At 35.5% G+C, this 16,911-nt stretch overlaps 1 protein-coding gene across 3 annotated transcripts in view; it reads right to left on the reverse strand.

Moving 5' to 3' along the window:
• Positions 1-16,911, reverse strand: part of LOC134529209 (calcium-dependent secretion activator) — a 520,687-nt gene that overhangs the window by 194,906 nt on the left and 308,870 nt on the right. For 2 of the 3 annotated variants that reach the window (XM_063363075.1, XM_063363076.1), the window contains exons 14-15: positions 10,593-10,768; positions 4,077-4,265 (exon numbers count right to left, since the gene is read on the reverse strand). In XM_063363075.1, the coding sequence (XP_063219145.1) occupies positions 4,077-4,265; positions 10,593-10,768 (365 nt within the window). Of the gene's footprint in view, positions 1-4,076; positions 4,266-7,034; positions 7,056-10,592; positions 10,769-16,911 lie in introns of all 3 variants that reach the window. The other variant, XM_063363074.1, reaches the window with a different exon arrangement.

Raw genomic sequence — 16,911 nt, forward strand, 5'->3', positions numbered from 1 at the left:
GGCGATGGCGGATACAATCGAACAACATTGGGCTATCAATTTTTGCACCAGTCTCAACAAAAAGACTGCCGAAACTCACAAATTATTCACGCAAGCCTACAGGGAGTCTGCTCCATCCTACGTGCAAGTTTTGAGGTGGGTGAAAAAGTCCAAGGAGCGCCAGGAAGGAGTGGATGGTGACCTCCGCTTTGGACGGCCAACCACGAGCCAAACTGATGAAAATGTGACTTGTGTGCATGATTTATTAAATTCAAAGGAGCTTCCTGTTGAGGCCTTTGAGGGGGCGTACTAGGCATGGAAGAGTCGGTGGAATAAATGTACAGATGCTCGTGGAGGGTACTTTGATGAATATTAACAATGTGTACCAGTACTGTCAATAAATATTTTTAAATAAAATATATTTCATGACTTTTGGGATGCACTCTGTACACCATAGTCATCTGGATTTAAAGCATGTATCAACTGTAACTGGTATGGAAACTTGCTTTCCGAACAGATTTCTTAGGACTACGCAGATAAGATACTCTGACACAGTAAATATCCTGTACAGACCCTTTTGGTGATCCCGTGCTTTTCCCATTACAAACACATTCAGTAATTTCGATCTGTCTATAGCTAGGGACATGCAAATTTCGCATTTGCGATAAAACAAATTTCTATGCTAAATTTGTAAGTTTAATACGAATAACCTCACTTTTACATAATTTCCGATACCGCAAATGTTTTTGCGAAATACCTCTGTTTACCACAAATAACCACACTTTCCCGCAGTTTGGTAACTTAAAAAAAAGTAAATAAACAGCCGCTGTCACCATTGATAACACCATCAATGTAAAGACTACACCTGCCAATGTTTACGTTTTATTATTTATTTGATACGACGTGTTCTTGGCGAACTGCACTCGTGCACTAATACGCTCACGTACTCTCGAAGGCACGTTTACAGAGTCAAAGAGTAATGTACGGCCATTTTGTTGGATATTTTGTGCGTTACAGCGCTTGTGTCGCAAAGAAAATTATAAATTACGCACAACTGTTCATCTTGCATCTACTATGGACTGTGCAAACTGTTTTAATTTGTTCTTGTAATGTAAACAAACTTAACAATTACATTTTCTGTTTAAGAATTATAATTTTAGTTTAAAAATGTTGTATACAGTGCGGCTATTTTATAGAAACTGTAGTTTATGATAGAAAAAGCCTTCATATTTCTCAGAAGTGTGAAAGTGTAAAACATGCCAAAACCTCAAGCAACCACCAAACTTCGTATGCACGAATTTTGTGATCGTAGGTTACATGCGAGTGATGAAAGAACATCAATGTGTCGACACTGCAATGTTACTGTCTCGTAAGATAGAAAGGACACCTGCACGAAACATGTGGAAAGTGATAAACACAAGAGGCCGGCTGCTAACAATAATGAAACGAAAAGAGAAATGTCTCTCTCAGCTGTGTTGCAAACTGCAAAAAAAAAAAATATTCAGCAAACGAAATGGTGAAAGACACGGTGGAAGCTTTTGTTAAAGCAAATATACCACTAGAAAAACTTGATGATCCCAACATTCGGAGTTGGTTGGATACATATGTTGAAGGAGCGGGCAATTTACCACACTCAAGAACCCTTAGAGAAAAATATGTTCCTGAGCTTGCTAGTTCACGTATTGAAGAGGTCAAGGCAAAGTTAATGGAAAGAAGACTGACATTCTTTGCGACGAGACAACAGACAAAATGGGGAGGTGCGTGTTTGTTGTGCTTTTTAGGATTTTGACAGATTATAGTCCTGAACTTCTTCTTCTTTCTCGAAAGCGCCAATGCCACACATTGCATTCGAGAAATTATGGATTCACTCAAAACATATGAAGTGAAATATGAAGATGTGAAAAGCATAGCTACTGATTCAGCTATATATATGACAAAGTGTGTTTTAAGGCTTAAAATTTGTAGTTGGGGAAGACCTTCAACATGTGCAATGTTGGGCACACAAGCTAAGTCTTGTTGGCAACATTTGAGCTCAGGAGTTGAAAGATCTCAATGAAGTAGTTGTCAAAACAAGAATGTGTATCTGAACACGAGGAAGAGGAAACACTTGTATTCTCAGTTCCTCAGAGAGAATAAAGGTGAAAACTGCCAGTTGATTCCAATGCCTGTAGTCTCAAGGTGGAATTCCTGGTTTGAAAGTGTTTTCTACCTTGCTGACTACTTTCATTTGGTTGTGGAGTTTTGCAAGTCAGATGAAATGAAGGCTACCCAAAAAGCTGCTGTGCTGTTCTTCAGTGAAATAAGTGTGATTCAGTGCCTGGCGGTTGTTGTGAAAGATCATGGAAAGTGTCTTGTTGATTTAATAACGAGGCTAGAAGGCTGGAGCTACTCAAACGCTCATATTTTGCGTGGTGAGCTTACCAAGGTGCAGCGCAACTTTGAAAACATAAAGCAGTGCATTTTTTTTTGACAAAATAAAACAAGTTTTGGACCACATGAACACCACGAAAGCAGCTGCTGTGAAAAGAAGTGTAGTGCAAGTGGCTACAAAATCTCTGGTGAAGCTTACCAGCTACAGATCCAAGCAGACTTGACTTTGAAACACTGTCTTTGATCCAAATATATTTTGATTACAGACGTGAGCCCTATTTTGCTTGCTAAGTTGTGTAAAGTTTCTACTCTGAAATAAATTAACAGCCAGGAGGTGATCACCGGTTTTGGAGAGTTAACACAGATAGTAGGAAATAAATGAAGAAAAGCAGTGTGGATGTACTAAAGGCACTTCAAGTTATAAAACTTTCACTACCTGAATTTTCTGACAAGTGCCTGGAAGCAGTGTGGATGTTGTGTGCAAACGTTAATTCGGAACGCTTCTTGTCACAATACAATAATGTTCTCACTGACCAGAGAACTAATTAGAAACAAGAAAATTTAGCTACAATAACTATTTTTTCATTTGAAAGTTAAATGTTGTGTCAAAGTACTTTGGTTCTGAAATTATTGGTTTGACTTAATTTAGAATCTGAGTTCTTAAACTTGTGTCTTTTAAACCTATATTTTTGTAATTTTAATTTATAATGTTTCAGTTGATGGTGCAATTATATTACAATGTTCTCTTCATATTTCTTACACTTGAAATCGTAAAAATAAAAATAAAAATAATCTCAATTTTAGGTAAACAAATAACACCGATTTTAAGGGAAAATAACACCACTTTTCATCACAAAATAAACACACCTTTTGCATGTCTCTACCTTTAGCCTACCATCAGCTGATGTTTTTGCCACATAGGAGATCACATTTAAACGTTAAATAAAATGCACGTTGAACTGAAACTACAGATTCAATCTTAGCAAGTTGCAGAAAAAAAATGCTTTATGCTCAGTAGTCACCATTTTGCGTAGGTGGCACTGCAAGCAAGAAAACAACAAAGCAGTATTCATGCATGCACTTATCTAAAACTGTTTGAGTTTCTCTTCAATTGTGACCTTTAACCAAAACACTACAATGCTAACAGTTGATACTATTAAAATAGATACCTGGGACATTCCGTTATAGACATACTGTATTTTAAATAGAGCAAACAGTCTATTGTTTCTATTCATGAAGTGTACCACCAAACACACATGTTCAACTCTTTTGTTTCATGATCAAGATGCCTGACTTTCTTACAGTAATTACACAGGTAATCTGGGTTAAATATATGTTACACTTAACTTCCAAAAATTCTTCAGAAATCGATGATGGATCGCTGGTGATCCTATCCAACGATAATCATTTAGGGAAATTTTAGTTTTTATCAATGCTACCTTCTTCTAAACCAGAATACTTGCATGTCAGCATTTTACCAATTCAGGCAAAGGAATCCCATTGAAAATTGTATTAGGTATGATAATTAACTTTTCCGGAAGGGTTTAAATGTTCATTTGTGTCCTTCCCCATTGCTTGTTTATGTTTTTTGCATTTTGTACTCCATTTAGTGTTGTTACTGTCCTTGTGTCTATTGTACACACCCCTGCAGTCTCTTCAATGAGCGTTGGTGTGCATTTCACCAATGTAAAAAATAAATAAATATTATTAAGCTAAACTTTACTCACCTCCCTGGATTTTCGATATGGTAGAATTCTTGCCGGCAGGTGTGATGAGAGGCGTAGGTTTGTGGGATTGGCCTGTAGCACGGTACATGGCCATCACCCACAAGTGACACTCATTCTCATCGTCACTGGCATAGAGTATACTGTCACCTTCTCTGACAGCATTGAAAAAGAAACGCCCACCATCCAAGTCTGTAAACAGAAATTAGCAACACATAAAATTATATTTAAATGTTTAAATTTTGAAATCAGTAATAAATTATCTTGTTCTCAACACGGATTTAGACCTGGTATGTCAACCTCTTTTCATCTTATTACTTTCCTAAATCCTATCTACATAGAAGTCACAAACAGGGGTCAGGTGGATGCTTGTTACTTTGACTTAACCAAGGCATTTGATGCTCATTCTTTATTACTTCAAAAGCAGATTTTTGTACAAAATAAAATTCATTGGTGGCAGTGGTGCTACCTAGCTTCAATCTTTGGAATTCAGATGGTCATCCCCAGGAGATCAAAACAAAATGGCAACCCTCAGCAGAAAAAAATTAAATGGCGGCCACCAGAAGACCAATAAAAGATGGAAGCTGAGGTAAAATTAAATTTTGAAAAGTCGAATTACACATCCAAGATGGCAACCATAACAAAAATTGTACTGGTTACATCAAACACATACAATATGGCAAGCATAACTAAAAGTGCAACGCTGACATAAAAATTACAAGATGGAGGATCGGAAGGTTCTAGATAAACAAAATTGTGGAATTCAAGATGGCCACTGGAGTCAAGGTCAAGGTAAAATCCATTATGGCAGGTCCAAGATGGCAGCAATGACACAAGATAACGGTCGTGACATCAAAAATCCAAGATGCCCGCCGGATCCTCAGTCCCCCGCCTGTCCCAGAATCGGCATTTCCTATCTAATGATAAAGGTCATTTGGCACTCATCCAGTCGTTGACCACAGGCCCCAAGACATTGTCCCAGAAGGAACAAATAAAATGCCAGCTCCACAGGTCGACAACTTGAAGCCATGCTCCAGAAGGAACATAAACCCACTACTTACGAATTTAATAGTATCTCCCGAACTAGAGTTGTTATAATTCTTTGCTGATGCCTTTTGCTATGATTTAGCTCATTAAGATGCGATCCTCAAAAATTAAAACTCAGAAGATGTTCAGTTGAAACAGCATCATGCTTGACTTTATGAAATTTTTTTTTGGCAAGTACTGAAGAAGTTCTGCTGAAGGTTTTTTTTTAAAATTAGTCTTTATAAATTGGGTAGCAGAAAATTTCTGGAAGAAAAATTGAGTTAATTTTTACATTAAATTTGCATTGTTTTTAGAATTTTACTTAAATGTAACATAAATAAACATCATTTTATGTTACATTATTAAGTTCAGCATTGAAAAGATAAGATTTTTTTGAGCCTTTGGATTTGTGTGGGTAATAAAAGTGTTGCATTGCTGCCAGCAAAGTCCTAATTTTATAGTCTTGGTAAGACATCAGTTATATGAATTAAGTTTTAAGCTGTACCAATTTCTTGATTTCTATAAAAACTAAAATTGAAAATTATAAAACCATGATTTAATTAATGGAAATTTTTATTATTGTGTTTACATCATGTTGAATGTGCAATATTGATGATCAATAATACAACAAAAGTAGATCTGTAATGCAGAAATTTTAAAGTACAATGTAACACACATGATATAAAAAATCATTACAATCACATGTAATTAATAAAGTTATTCCCATAAAGCACCGTTTTATGGGCGATACTTTCGGTATTCAAATTATCAACTTATATACATATCATAACATAATAAAAATTAACATCTTCTAAAGCCTACAGGAATCTGACTAAAACAAAAATAATATGCCTGGTATTTTGAAAGTGGTTACATGTAAGAGTTATTTTTTATGTAAATTACTTGCCAATTTCTTATCTCATAGTTTTGTGTATGCAGAGCTATATTCGACCTTGATGACATCACACATCTTTTCCACTATGTTCTTAAGACTATTTTTAATAATAGAAAAAAAATGTGCACATTATTTTTAATGTAGATTATGCCATTTTCCACATTCCATTTTCATTTGATTTGTCTAAATACATATAATATATAAAATTAAATCTTTTCATATTCATTTCATTCAGCTAAATTATTTACAAACAAAAGCGTTTCATCAAAATACGATTAGTAGCACTGGAATGATTCTGTTCATTACAGGTTTTACCCAAATTTAATGTATTAAAATCTATAGCTTTGGAAGTAATAATTTTAACGCCACACAATTGGGGATCCTAGAGGCATCCAAGCCTGAGGTGGGATTCAGCCCACAAAACTGAAATCAGCAACCAGGAGCCGTAACCCCGAGAACACCAAGACTGGCACCAAAACGCTTCACCTTCACCAAACATAATAAGCCGCGAGGTAGAATACTGGTCACACCTTCGGGGGGTTGTGGGTTGCATGCCCATGCCAACTGTTTATTCAGGAAGGATTTTTTTTTCTACAAAATATTTTTCTATTTCCATTCAACACAAGCATGTATTTGCTTGTGCACATGTTAAAAATTTACATTCACCAATTTCATAACTATAAAAGCAATACTGGTTAGTAATTGACATCAAATTCTAACAATATTGTTACAAACACTGTGCAGTTAGTAAAACATTAAAGTTTTAGTGTGGATATTTTGTATGTTAAAAAGTCACCCTGCCATTCACATGGGTCAAATGCTAACAAAACTGTAAGATATACCATCAAACTATCATAGTTTTATAAACTCAAATAATTAACATAATGAGGGTATTTGCAATAAATCAGCAATCAGGTAGGTAACTGCAACATACTTAGAAACACAAAATAATAACTTTTGGCACAAACTAATTGTCCATAAAAAAAATTCTACCAAGTACCATTAGACTTTTAAACTATATGTGCAACAGTTTAACTTACCCATTCCAACCATCAGATTTGCTGCACAAAGAACCAAATTGTTTAATCAATTTCCCATTATGGAAACAGTCTTCAAACATTCAAAAAATATTTTACATAATATTTACATTTAGAATAAGTTTATTATAAAAATTACTAACAATTCTAGAAATAATTAACATAGAAACAAAAAAAGTTTAAAAGAATATTACTTACAGTACATTAATGAGTTTAAAAATGGAACAATAAACATAGCAAACTTCTGAGACACTGTGGGTTTTGAGTTTTAAATTATGATTTCCTTTCTCTCGTTACTTTTCAATGTTAGTTTTTTTTTTTTTTTCATCTAGTTATGCAATGTATTATTATTCATCATAATATTGATTTAAAGAATTAGAAGTATTTTATTTTATAATTTAAGTCTACAAAATTTGATGCATGCATGATAACTTCCATTAGGTCAGGTGTGTTTAGAATTTTTAATGCCGTACTGCACATCAGAAAATTAGTAATAAATCCGTGGATTTTATTTGAGACAGAATTTTGTTATCTGCACTAATTTACTTTCTCAAACATAAACCAATGTTTATATTGTGGTCATTAAATCATATTAACTTTTTAAGTTACACAATAAGTCCAAAACGTTGTGGCATAATGTAATGTATGCAGGGCTAGATTTTAAGGAATATTTTAACCTGCCCAACGGACAGGTGTAATCGAAAATTTGCCTGTCCGCCATCCAATTTGCCTGTCCGCTGTTTTACCCAAATAAAAAAAATTTCAAAGTCGCTGAAAAAGTGAGAAAAAAGGATTTTTGCTAAATTTTGCACCTATTTTTATCACACACTTAACATCCTTATTTAATCATCATTTTCAGACGAGTCACTGTCTGAGTCACTGCACGAATTACTTGGCTGATTCTGTCTTGAACATCTTCGATAAGGAGGCTGAAAGGGTCGACGTTTTCTCTGAACATTATGATACCAGAGATTTATTGCTGGTGCTAGATCAAACTCACTTTCAGCCATTATTGTTTATTTATAGATTATAGATATTGTCAAAGACGTTTTATTTGCGGTCGCATAAATGTTATTAATCACCTCTGCTGCATTAGTGCGTGCGAATAACCTCGGCGTCACATGTTGCACTTGTCCACCGGACAGTTGCCTTTTTTATTTTGCCTGCCCAGACGAGATTTTGCCTGTCCCGGGCAGGCGGACAGGTGCTAAAATCGAGCCCTGAATGTATGTATCAGTAATGATTAATTCATTTTCACACATGCAAAACAGTATCTAGAATGCACATACAGTAGAACCCCGATTATCCGTGTTAATGAAGGGGACGAGTGAGTCGGATAATCGAAAATCGCGGTTAGCCGAGTCATGCTTGCCTCAAAGGTCATTAGCCCACAGACAGCCATCTGTGGACATTCGGAGATTACATATATACACATGCTTTGTGTGCGTGTGCGTTGTTGACATAGAAGCGGACTGCTTAGTGCTGGGCACCAGTGGTTTTTAAGTCTTTCGTGTGCGGAGACGTGGGCACGCGAGTCGTTGTTGCACCGAGGTGTGTGACTAGCCGCCCGAGGGCCCAAGACAGCTGATAGCTGCCAAGGTCACGCATTCTTTTCATCGCCCGTAAGCGACGCTGCCACACTTAGCTCATTGCTCTGTTGTCAGTAACACCATCTGGCTGGTTATTGTTTAACAGAACGACTGCCTTCAAAATTCTTTTCGAGATAAGATTTTTCATACCAGTGCATTGAGACTTGATTTGATGGTTTTGAAACGGTGTCTCTGTCTCGTATAATTCACGGTGTTTTTATCCCCCTTTATTTATATGAATTTTAAATGTTAGATTTTTTATTTTTAGCTTGCTGAACGTGGAATTAGTGCAAAAACTGCCTATTATGACTTAGTGTTGCAGATGGGTCGGAAATCTTATAACGACCACCTCTCTATAACGACCCTAATCTCGGGAACCGTGAGGGGTCGTTATATCTATTCTCGGTTCACTCTTAGCTGAGTTTTCAAATAAACAAACACCGTCGTATCACTGCGCCGCGTCAGGAAGTGATAGGCTGAATTTATCTTGCTTGCCAAGCACTAGTTGCAACACACAAACTTCCGTAGAGTCGGTGCTCATAAAATAACGGAGAAGTAATATTACAGGAAAATGGTTCTTCTGTCAAGCCTAGTTTTTTTTTTTTTTTTTTAATTTACGTCTGCTGTGATAAAATTACGCCACATAATGGTACAACCTCCGACCTTTTCTGTTGAAACCATTCAAACAAACAAGTGTCCAAGCTGCTAAATGTGGATTCTTTCATCATCTTGCGTTTATTTAATCCACTTGAAGTGTCAGCCTGTGAAGCAAACTGAAGGATTTTTTCGCGATGTTTTATGATGTCGCGCACTGTTGTGTTACCGACATTAAACTCAGTCGCAAGTTTGCAATCGTTTCTCCACTCTGAAATCTTTCTATAATTTTTGTTTTGCTGTCGATGGACAGTACCGCTCGCTTTCTTTTCTGTTCATTTGATGACATGATGAAATGTTGCGCTCAACACTTCCGCACAACACAACGGTATAATCCGTAGGAATGCAGATCACTGTTACAATACATAAAATTATCACCACCTTCATGCTTCAACAACGTACACTAATGGAATGGACTGTCTCCATGCGCCGGGTAATCTCAGAGGCACGGCGCCGTGCTGCGCGCGGGAGTGTACAGTCCGGTCATGCGGACGTGGAATCGCGCACCAGTGTATAATCTATTCACGTAACATGGAACACAAAAATATTATGTACATACGTATGTATGTACTAGTATTTTTTTAAAAACTTTGTGTATATTAACATAACTGAGTCAAAGTACTTTGACCAACATACATTGTGCAAAGTATTTTAACATTTACATACATTTTGAATCATTGGTTATATGTAACTAAAAAATTGGACTTGATGGACATAAATCGTGGTTAATCCGCGAATCGGATGATCGAGTCGCGGATAATCGAGGTTCTACTGTATTTTATTCCAAACTGCGGAAGCAATTTACAATTATTTTCAAAGATTATTCACATAATTTTAATTCTATACAAGTTACATTTGCATTATACATGGCTGTGAACCTTCAATTACATATTTAAGCACGGTTTCAACCTTTTTTATAAAATCCAAAAAGTAATTCAAATTAAAATTTTAATAATATGTATGTTCCTGTTCCCTCATTATAAATTTTTTTAAAACTTATATAACTTGAAAATAGCTCTATTTGTACACTTTTTATCATAGCTTAAAAGTGTGTTTTCCATATTCGAGTTTCCTGTTCAATAATATTTTTAAAAGAAGACTTAATCGGGCTGACACAAAACAATAAAACTTTCAGGCTTGAAAACATTATTATATACACACTTTTTTAGAATGTTCTGATTCATTTACTTTATTATTACTGTAGCTCAGCTATATAAACACTCAGGCAACCATATTCTTAAAAGAACTAACTTTTTAAACAAAGGCACTGCTGTATAGCTTATGCCAATATAAACTATAGGATTATAATGATTTTTACCACTGGCTGGTTCGATGTAGTCCACAGTGTAGCCATCCAGTTGCATCATTTCCGATGGCTCAGACTTTTTTTCTTTGTAACTACACATTGCAAATGTGTACTGAGACACTTGTACCAAGACAAAGTATCTCTTCTTCCATTTTTTCCATACAGCTTTCCCAACTGCATATAAATACCTGCAGAAGAAAAATTAAAATGTAAAAATTAAGTTGTTTTGTATTTGTTTTAAAAATCATTTTAAAAAATTAAGTAAATATAAAATTAAATAGTTTATTTTAATTTTTTTCACTTTTGCCAAAGCATTTCAATGTTTGGCAATATTATCCATAGCAAGATAAAAATAAATTGTTAAATCACTCTAATTTTTACTATTACATATACATACATAATATTAGGTAAACTTTTAAATGTTTTAATGGTTTTTTCTTAGTTCAGCAAAATAACTGCGATAAACATTCACAGGAATGGAAGTTTTCCACTACTTATAAATCACAAAATATAATGATAAACATTACACCAAAAATTAATATAACAACCCAGGACCAAAATAAATTACACACACCTAGGAAACAACAACTGTCCTTTTCCTGTAATATAATTTACAAGAAGGCTATTTTGAGAGCCATTTGTATGTGTGAAGGGGGCTGAAACTTAGAAGTAATCTGTGTGCAAGAAAAAGGGGGTAACCAGAACATGAATGCAGTAAGTAATGGGATCACTGAGTTGACAGCAGGCAATAAGTGAATTAAATCCTTGTGAGTGGCAATGTCCATTTAATTCACATTGGCATGATTATCATATGTGGTGAATGTCATAATAAAGTTAGGGATTCCTAACCTGAAACCACCTGCATTTCTGACTTTTCTTCTCCACTGCTGTATAAGAAATACGAGCAGCAAATTGCTGTTTCTATATCATTGTCTGGATTATCTGAGAGGACAGACGACCAGAAAATGGACATCTTTATCTACATTTTTGGCAAGAAAGTGAAAGAACTGTGGCTTAATTTTAAACCCCAGCCTGAAGATTTTGATGCAACTTCAAGCTTTCATTCACCGTTTCCAACCAAATCAAAGTCAAAACATTACATTTGAAAGGTTGAAATTGAATTGCAGCGTACAGCGTGTGAAAATTAAAAAAAGAGTTTCTACCACATTACATACCATGTCAATTAAATTAACTTAATTGTGATAGAAAAGACATTAGAACAAAGGACACAAAATAAGTAAACAGTTTATCATTTAACAAAGCTATTTTCATTGCAAAATAAGGTCAGATACAGAGCCAGCAGCAGAGTCCTGCAACGTGATAAGGCTTTAAAAACCAAAAGTATCAGGATCAAATCGCAGCAGTGACGTCATAAATAACCAAACTCGGAAAAGAAGAATATCCTCTGACAAGGTTCAGCATTTCAAGGGCTACATATCAGGTGGCCACAAATGAGGGATTGCAGTGTAGATTATATGGTCCTGATTACCATGTTTTATTGCATAATCATTGTACATTTTATGCTAAAATCAAGTATGCAAAGTAGGGGTGCGATTTTTTATGTAACAAAAGCATTTTTTGATGTTACGTTTTTCATAAAAAAAAAGCATGGAAAGTACTTTTAATTAAAAAAACCAACTGCACAAAACCAAGACAAAAAGTTTTAATTAATTAGTCATACAACAAAAACATATTTTGTTCAACTTAAAATAGAAAAACCAAAACCGTGACCAAATGTGAGCCGTAACTATCATAGTACACACTAGCCATGTAAGATTGCAGGCTTTCAAATGTAGTTTACTCGGCACGAGACAAAGCACACGTGGTGCATGCATTCGGCGAGCTATCCATATCGACATTCGACTATGTGCGTGCACTCTATATGGGCATCAATGTAACCAAACATGAATGTTGCCAACTAGCGCTGGCTAGATTTTTATACGTGCTACATAGCAGCGATGAACAGATAAAGGTTGTAATGTTTGAAAACGTCTTTAAAAGAAAATGTACACATCGGACAACTTTGTATTTCTGTTAATAAAAAATAAGCTGTTAATATCCCAACAATAAAGGATTTCCACTTTAAAATACAGCTTTTTTTATGGGAAAAGAAGTGAATGGGCAACAACCACTTGGGAAAAAAATAACGTTAATCTTATGGAGAAAATGGTGGGACAGAAACATTTGACCGAATTGGATAGAAATTTGTATTATACAAGTACGTCTTAAACAAGTTTTACTGTAATTTTAATTACTGTATTTTCCCATTATAACTACCACATTACCTGACAACAACTTTAAAACCAATTACTGTTGTTCTGTGCCTTGTCCTGTGATATTTAGCAAGGTCATGTTTACTACCTACCCAAAGCGTTCGGAAAGTAACAGCGGGACCAAAAAATCATACAATTTTTATGCAAGAATTTTTTCCCCCAAATTTTGACACCCTAAATTAACACTGTGACGATTATACCACTGCGATGATTATGCGATAAAACCCAGTATACAATTGCTCCTACCGTCCAGCATGGAGATCCAAGTGCTTCTCCTATTCCAGGTAGTGGTACGGGGTAGTGGTTTTTAAGGCTTCTAGTGCACACAACTTGATACCCTCAAAAATAAAAATGAGACACTAGTGTTCATATGGTGTGTTAAAAGGTTCAGAAAATACTTTTTGGCTTTTAGGCTCAACCGAAGGAATTCAAAAAAGGAACATGCTGCTAATTAAAATAAGAGAGACAGAGTCTATTATATAACTGATTTACAGTTGGGGATAATATTTGGCCCACAGACTTAATATCTCTGGCAGGATAATCAAAAGAAGCCAACGACCTCATTTATACTGGGTAGACACTCAAATGGTTTGGTGTAAAATAAACAAGAGGTTTCTGATTCCAATACTTGATGCAGATGACACACATTATGCAAGGGTTTTGGCCAAAGGCATTTTCAAACATGATAAATTTTATGTACCTAGAAGAGCACCAGATATATTAGGTGCCATAGGCGTACCCAGGGGGGGTGTTTTGGGGGTTCAAACCCCCCCCCCCCCCCCCGAAATGATGCAAGAAAATTATGAACACTCATGTCATTCGAGCTCAATTTCTAAACACAGAGCTACGAGAGAAATAACGTCACCAAGCAGCCCAATTGGTAAGTAATTATAAACAAATTTGAATTACAGTGGTTGGTTCATGCTAGGTCAGTCTAAATTCTCAAATCGCGGGATTGGTCTATGGAATAATCTGTTAAACTCTACTTTGATTATGTTTTAGATTTGCTTAGTAGAATTGGGCATTGAGTAACAGTAGTGATTGCGACAAAATTTCATACAAAACTCTATAAAACTATTAAAACATGCGGGGGGGGATGGGACGTGTTTTGGTCGTTTTGTCAAGTCAGGTACTTTCATTTAAATACTGTACATCTGTAGGAATAACACGAAGAAAAAATTTTGATTATCGCAAGGTGCGTAATTTTAAACGACTGTTACAAACATTGAAAAGCTGAAATGTAAATTTCTCGCCTCAGATGAAAGGGACGTGGTGTGAAGTTGTGTTTGAGTCAGTAGCTTAATGGCCTCAACTCAATGTGTAGGTGTTTTTAGCGAATATTGTAATATAACAATATAATTTAATTTATAATATACTAGCTGCCCGACCCAGCTTCGCACGGCTATACTAATGGGGAAAAATGAGACTAAATATCCCATTTACAGTAATAATAAATGAAATAAAATGCAATTAATTTCTACAAAAATGTATTACAATGCTTTGTAATGTAACGGAGAAAAAACGAGTAGCACCGATGGTTTCCAGATTCTCGAGCACGCAACGTACAACTGATGTACCCGTATTTCGCTACGGCAGTCTACAGGCAGAACACTTGAACCGCTCATTATACATACCCCTCCTTATGGGTACGCCAGTGCCGCACCTCGAATGGAAAAATAAATCAAAGCAATGCTCATAGACAAGGAGACGCAGAAGGCATAAACAATGCCAAATCCCGCTGTCCCACTGTTGCCCGGGCTTAACCACCCTTGGGAGTTGATTTTCGGAAAACGTCATTCTGCATAACACAAGGAAAATTACTGTCAAGTTCAAGTCTGTAGGATATAAAATTGAAAAAAAAATAAAGGCAATTTTTGATATTTCAAGTCCCCGTAAAATTTCAACGGTGATGAGGACTTCACTAACAGTAAATAAGTTGTTGCCATAGAAACGAATGAAGCATCAACAAAACAACAGCCTTTGCCATGGCGATTTTCTACCAAAAACTGGAATTTTGATATTTTACACCCCCAAAACTCCCAAAACTCCCTTCGGAAAATCATATCTTAGTGAGCGTCTACATACATCACAAAATGAGTACCTAACTATGCTAAGTTTCAATCGGTTGAAAGATTTCAAGTCAATCGTAATGAGTCAGTCAGTGGTATTTCGCACAAATATATTTTTTAAATAATTTTACATAAAATAATAATTAAATCTATACAGAAATATGCCTCGAATTGAAAACAAAATCAATCTAAGCGATGTCCGTTACCATGAAGACACAGAAGGCATAAACAATGCAAAATCCCATTGCCATGGAGATGGAGTACCCACTGTTGCCAGTGCTTAACCACCCTTGGGAGCTGATTTTCGGGAAACGCTTTCATTACTCGAAATAAAATGCAGCCTATATATAAAGTTGGACAAAGTTACAAATATTTGTGCGAAATTTCATTAAAATCAATGCAGTAGTTTCGGAAATTAGCCCGGACAAACATAGTGACACGAGATTTTTATATATAAAGATTTAATTCTGTTTTGCTACACTTGAATTGTAAAGCCTGAATTACAACAGCCCGTCGCATCCGTCCGTCATCCGTTCGTCCGTCAGCCGCCAAGCGATATACAACTTCACTTCACTTCACTTCACTGCTTGGATTTTGGCCTTGAGCGGTAACCGTTTAGCCAGAAATATCAATTTCATTATTCTTTTTCATTATCTTTTATCGCAAGTGAGTCTCAATTTTACTGCTATGCCTTACCCGGGACTCGAACCCAGAACCTCTCCCACCATAAGCCGGTGTGCATCCGACTACGCTACCGAGGTCGGCTGGCGATTTACAACACTCTGCTCGTCCGTCATAATATTTCTCCATGTCAATGATGACAACTGTTGAGAAAACTTAACAATTTGGGGGGAAAAATTATCATATGTAATTATATTACTAAAACAATTATGTAAAGTAAGTACTTGAAACTCATTAAACTCAGAGTTTTTTTATCGGTATGTATTTTTACATTTACAGAGTTACCATACGTAATTATAATACTTCTGTGACTTAGACCATGTTTGTTTCAAAATAGAGTTTCGAAATGTGTCTAAACGTAAGCTAAGAAATGATTTTGGAATCAGCTAAACAATTAAACAAACTTTAATACAATTCAATATAATATTTTATATGCAAACACCTAGAAGACATTAGAAGGTTATAGTTTCATCCGTTCACCCGTCAAAAGTATAAAGTTACCAAGCTTTAGACGGACGAGTGGATGACATTTTTCAGTCCATCTTATTGGGTGTAGGTAACGAAATTGACAGACGGATGATGGATTCCGGGCTATTGTAATTCCGGCCTTAGTTGCTAAAAACCTTACAATCAAATTATACAGCAATTATTCTATTGTCGTGCCGTCAACTTATTAGGAATAAGTTTGTAAAGTGCGTACATAAATTCGTTAAGTTAACTAATTATATATATATATATATATATATATATATATATATATATATATATATCTTTTTGGGGATTTTTGTAGGTATTTTAATATTGTAATGTGAACTTACTTAAGTTAATTGAAAGAAAAATTACGTACTAATTATATATCAACAATAGACCAGGTTAAAAAATGAAATTTGAGACTATTCTATTTATTTACTCCAGAAATAATTAATTTTTGGCGTTTATGCAGTTTTTCTTAAAAATTTGGAAGAACACCCCCCGAAAAAAATTCCTGGGTACGCCTATGTTAGGTGCAACCACCTAGATTCAGGATGGAGAAGAGCCACAGAATAAAAAAGAAGATCGGGATTTGGTTAAAAGTTGAACCCCAACAGCATGAAGAAGGCGTTATAAGTGAAGAAAATGAATTAAGACCTGAATGGGAAACCAAGAGGGAGGGTTTCAAAGGATTCTCAGGGGATAGCCAAACTGAAGTGAAACCTCATATTTACAATCTTGCCATTTATGTTTTTCTGCAGTTTATGCAGTTATCAAAGTAAACTTATTTTATGTTTAAAACCATGCAAAACATTCCCTGAAATTACATTTCTTGGA

Source organism: Bacillus rossius, chromosome 2 (genome assembly GCF_032445375.1).
Source record: "Bacillus rossius redtenbacheri isolate Brsri chromosome 2, Brsri_v3, whole genome shotgun sequence".
NCBI lineage: Eukaryota > Metazoa > Arthropoda > Insecta > Phasmatodea > Bacillidae > Bacillus > Bacillus rossius.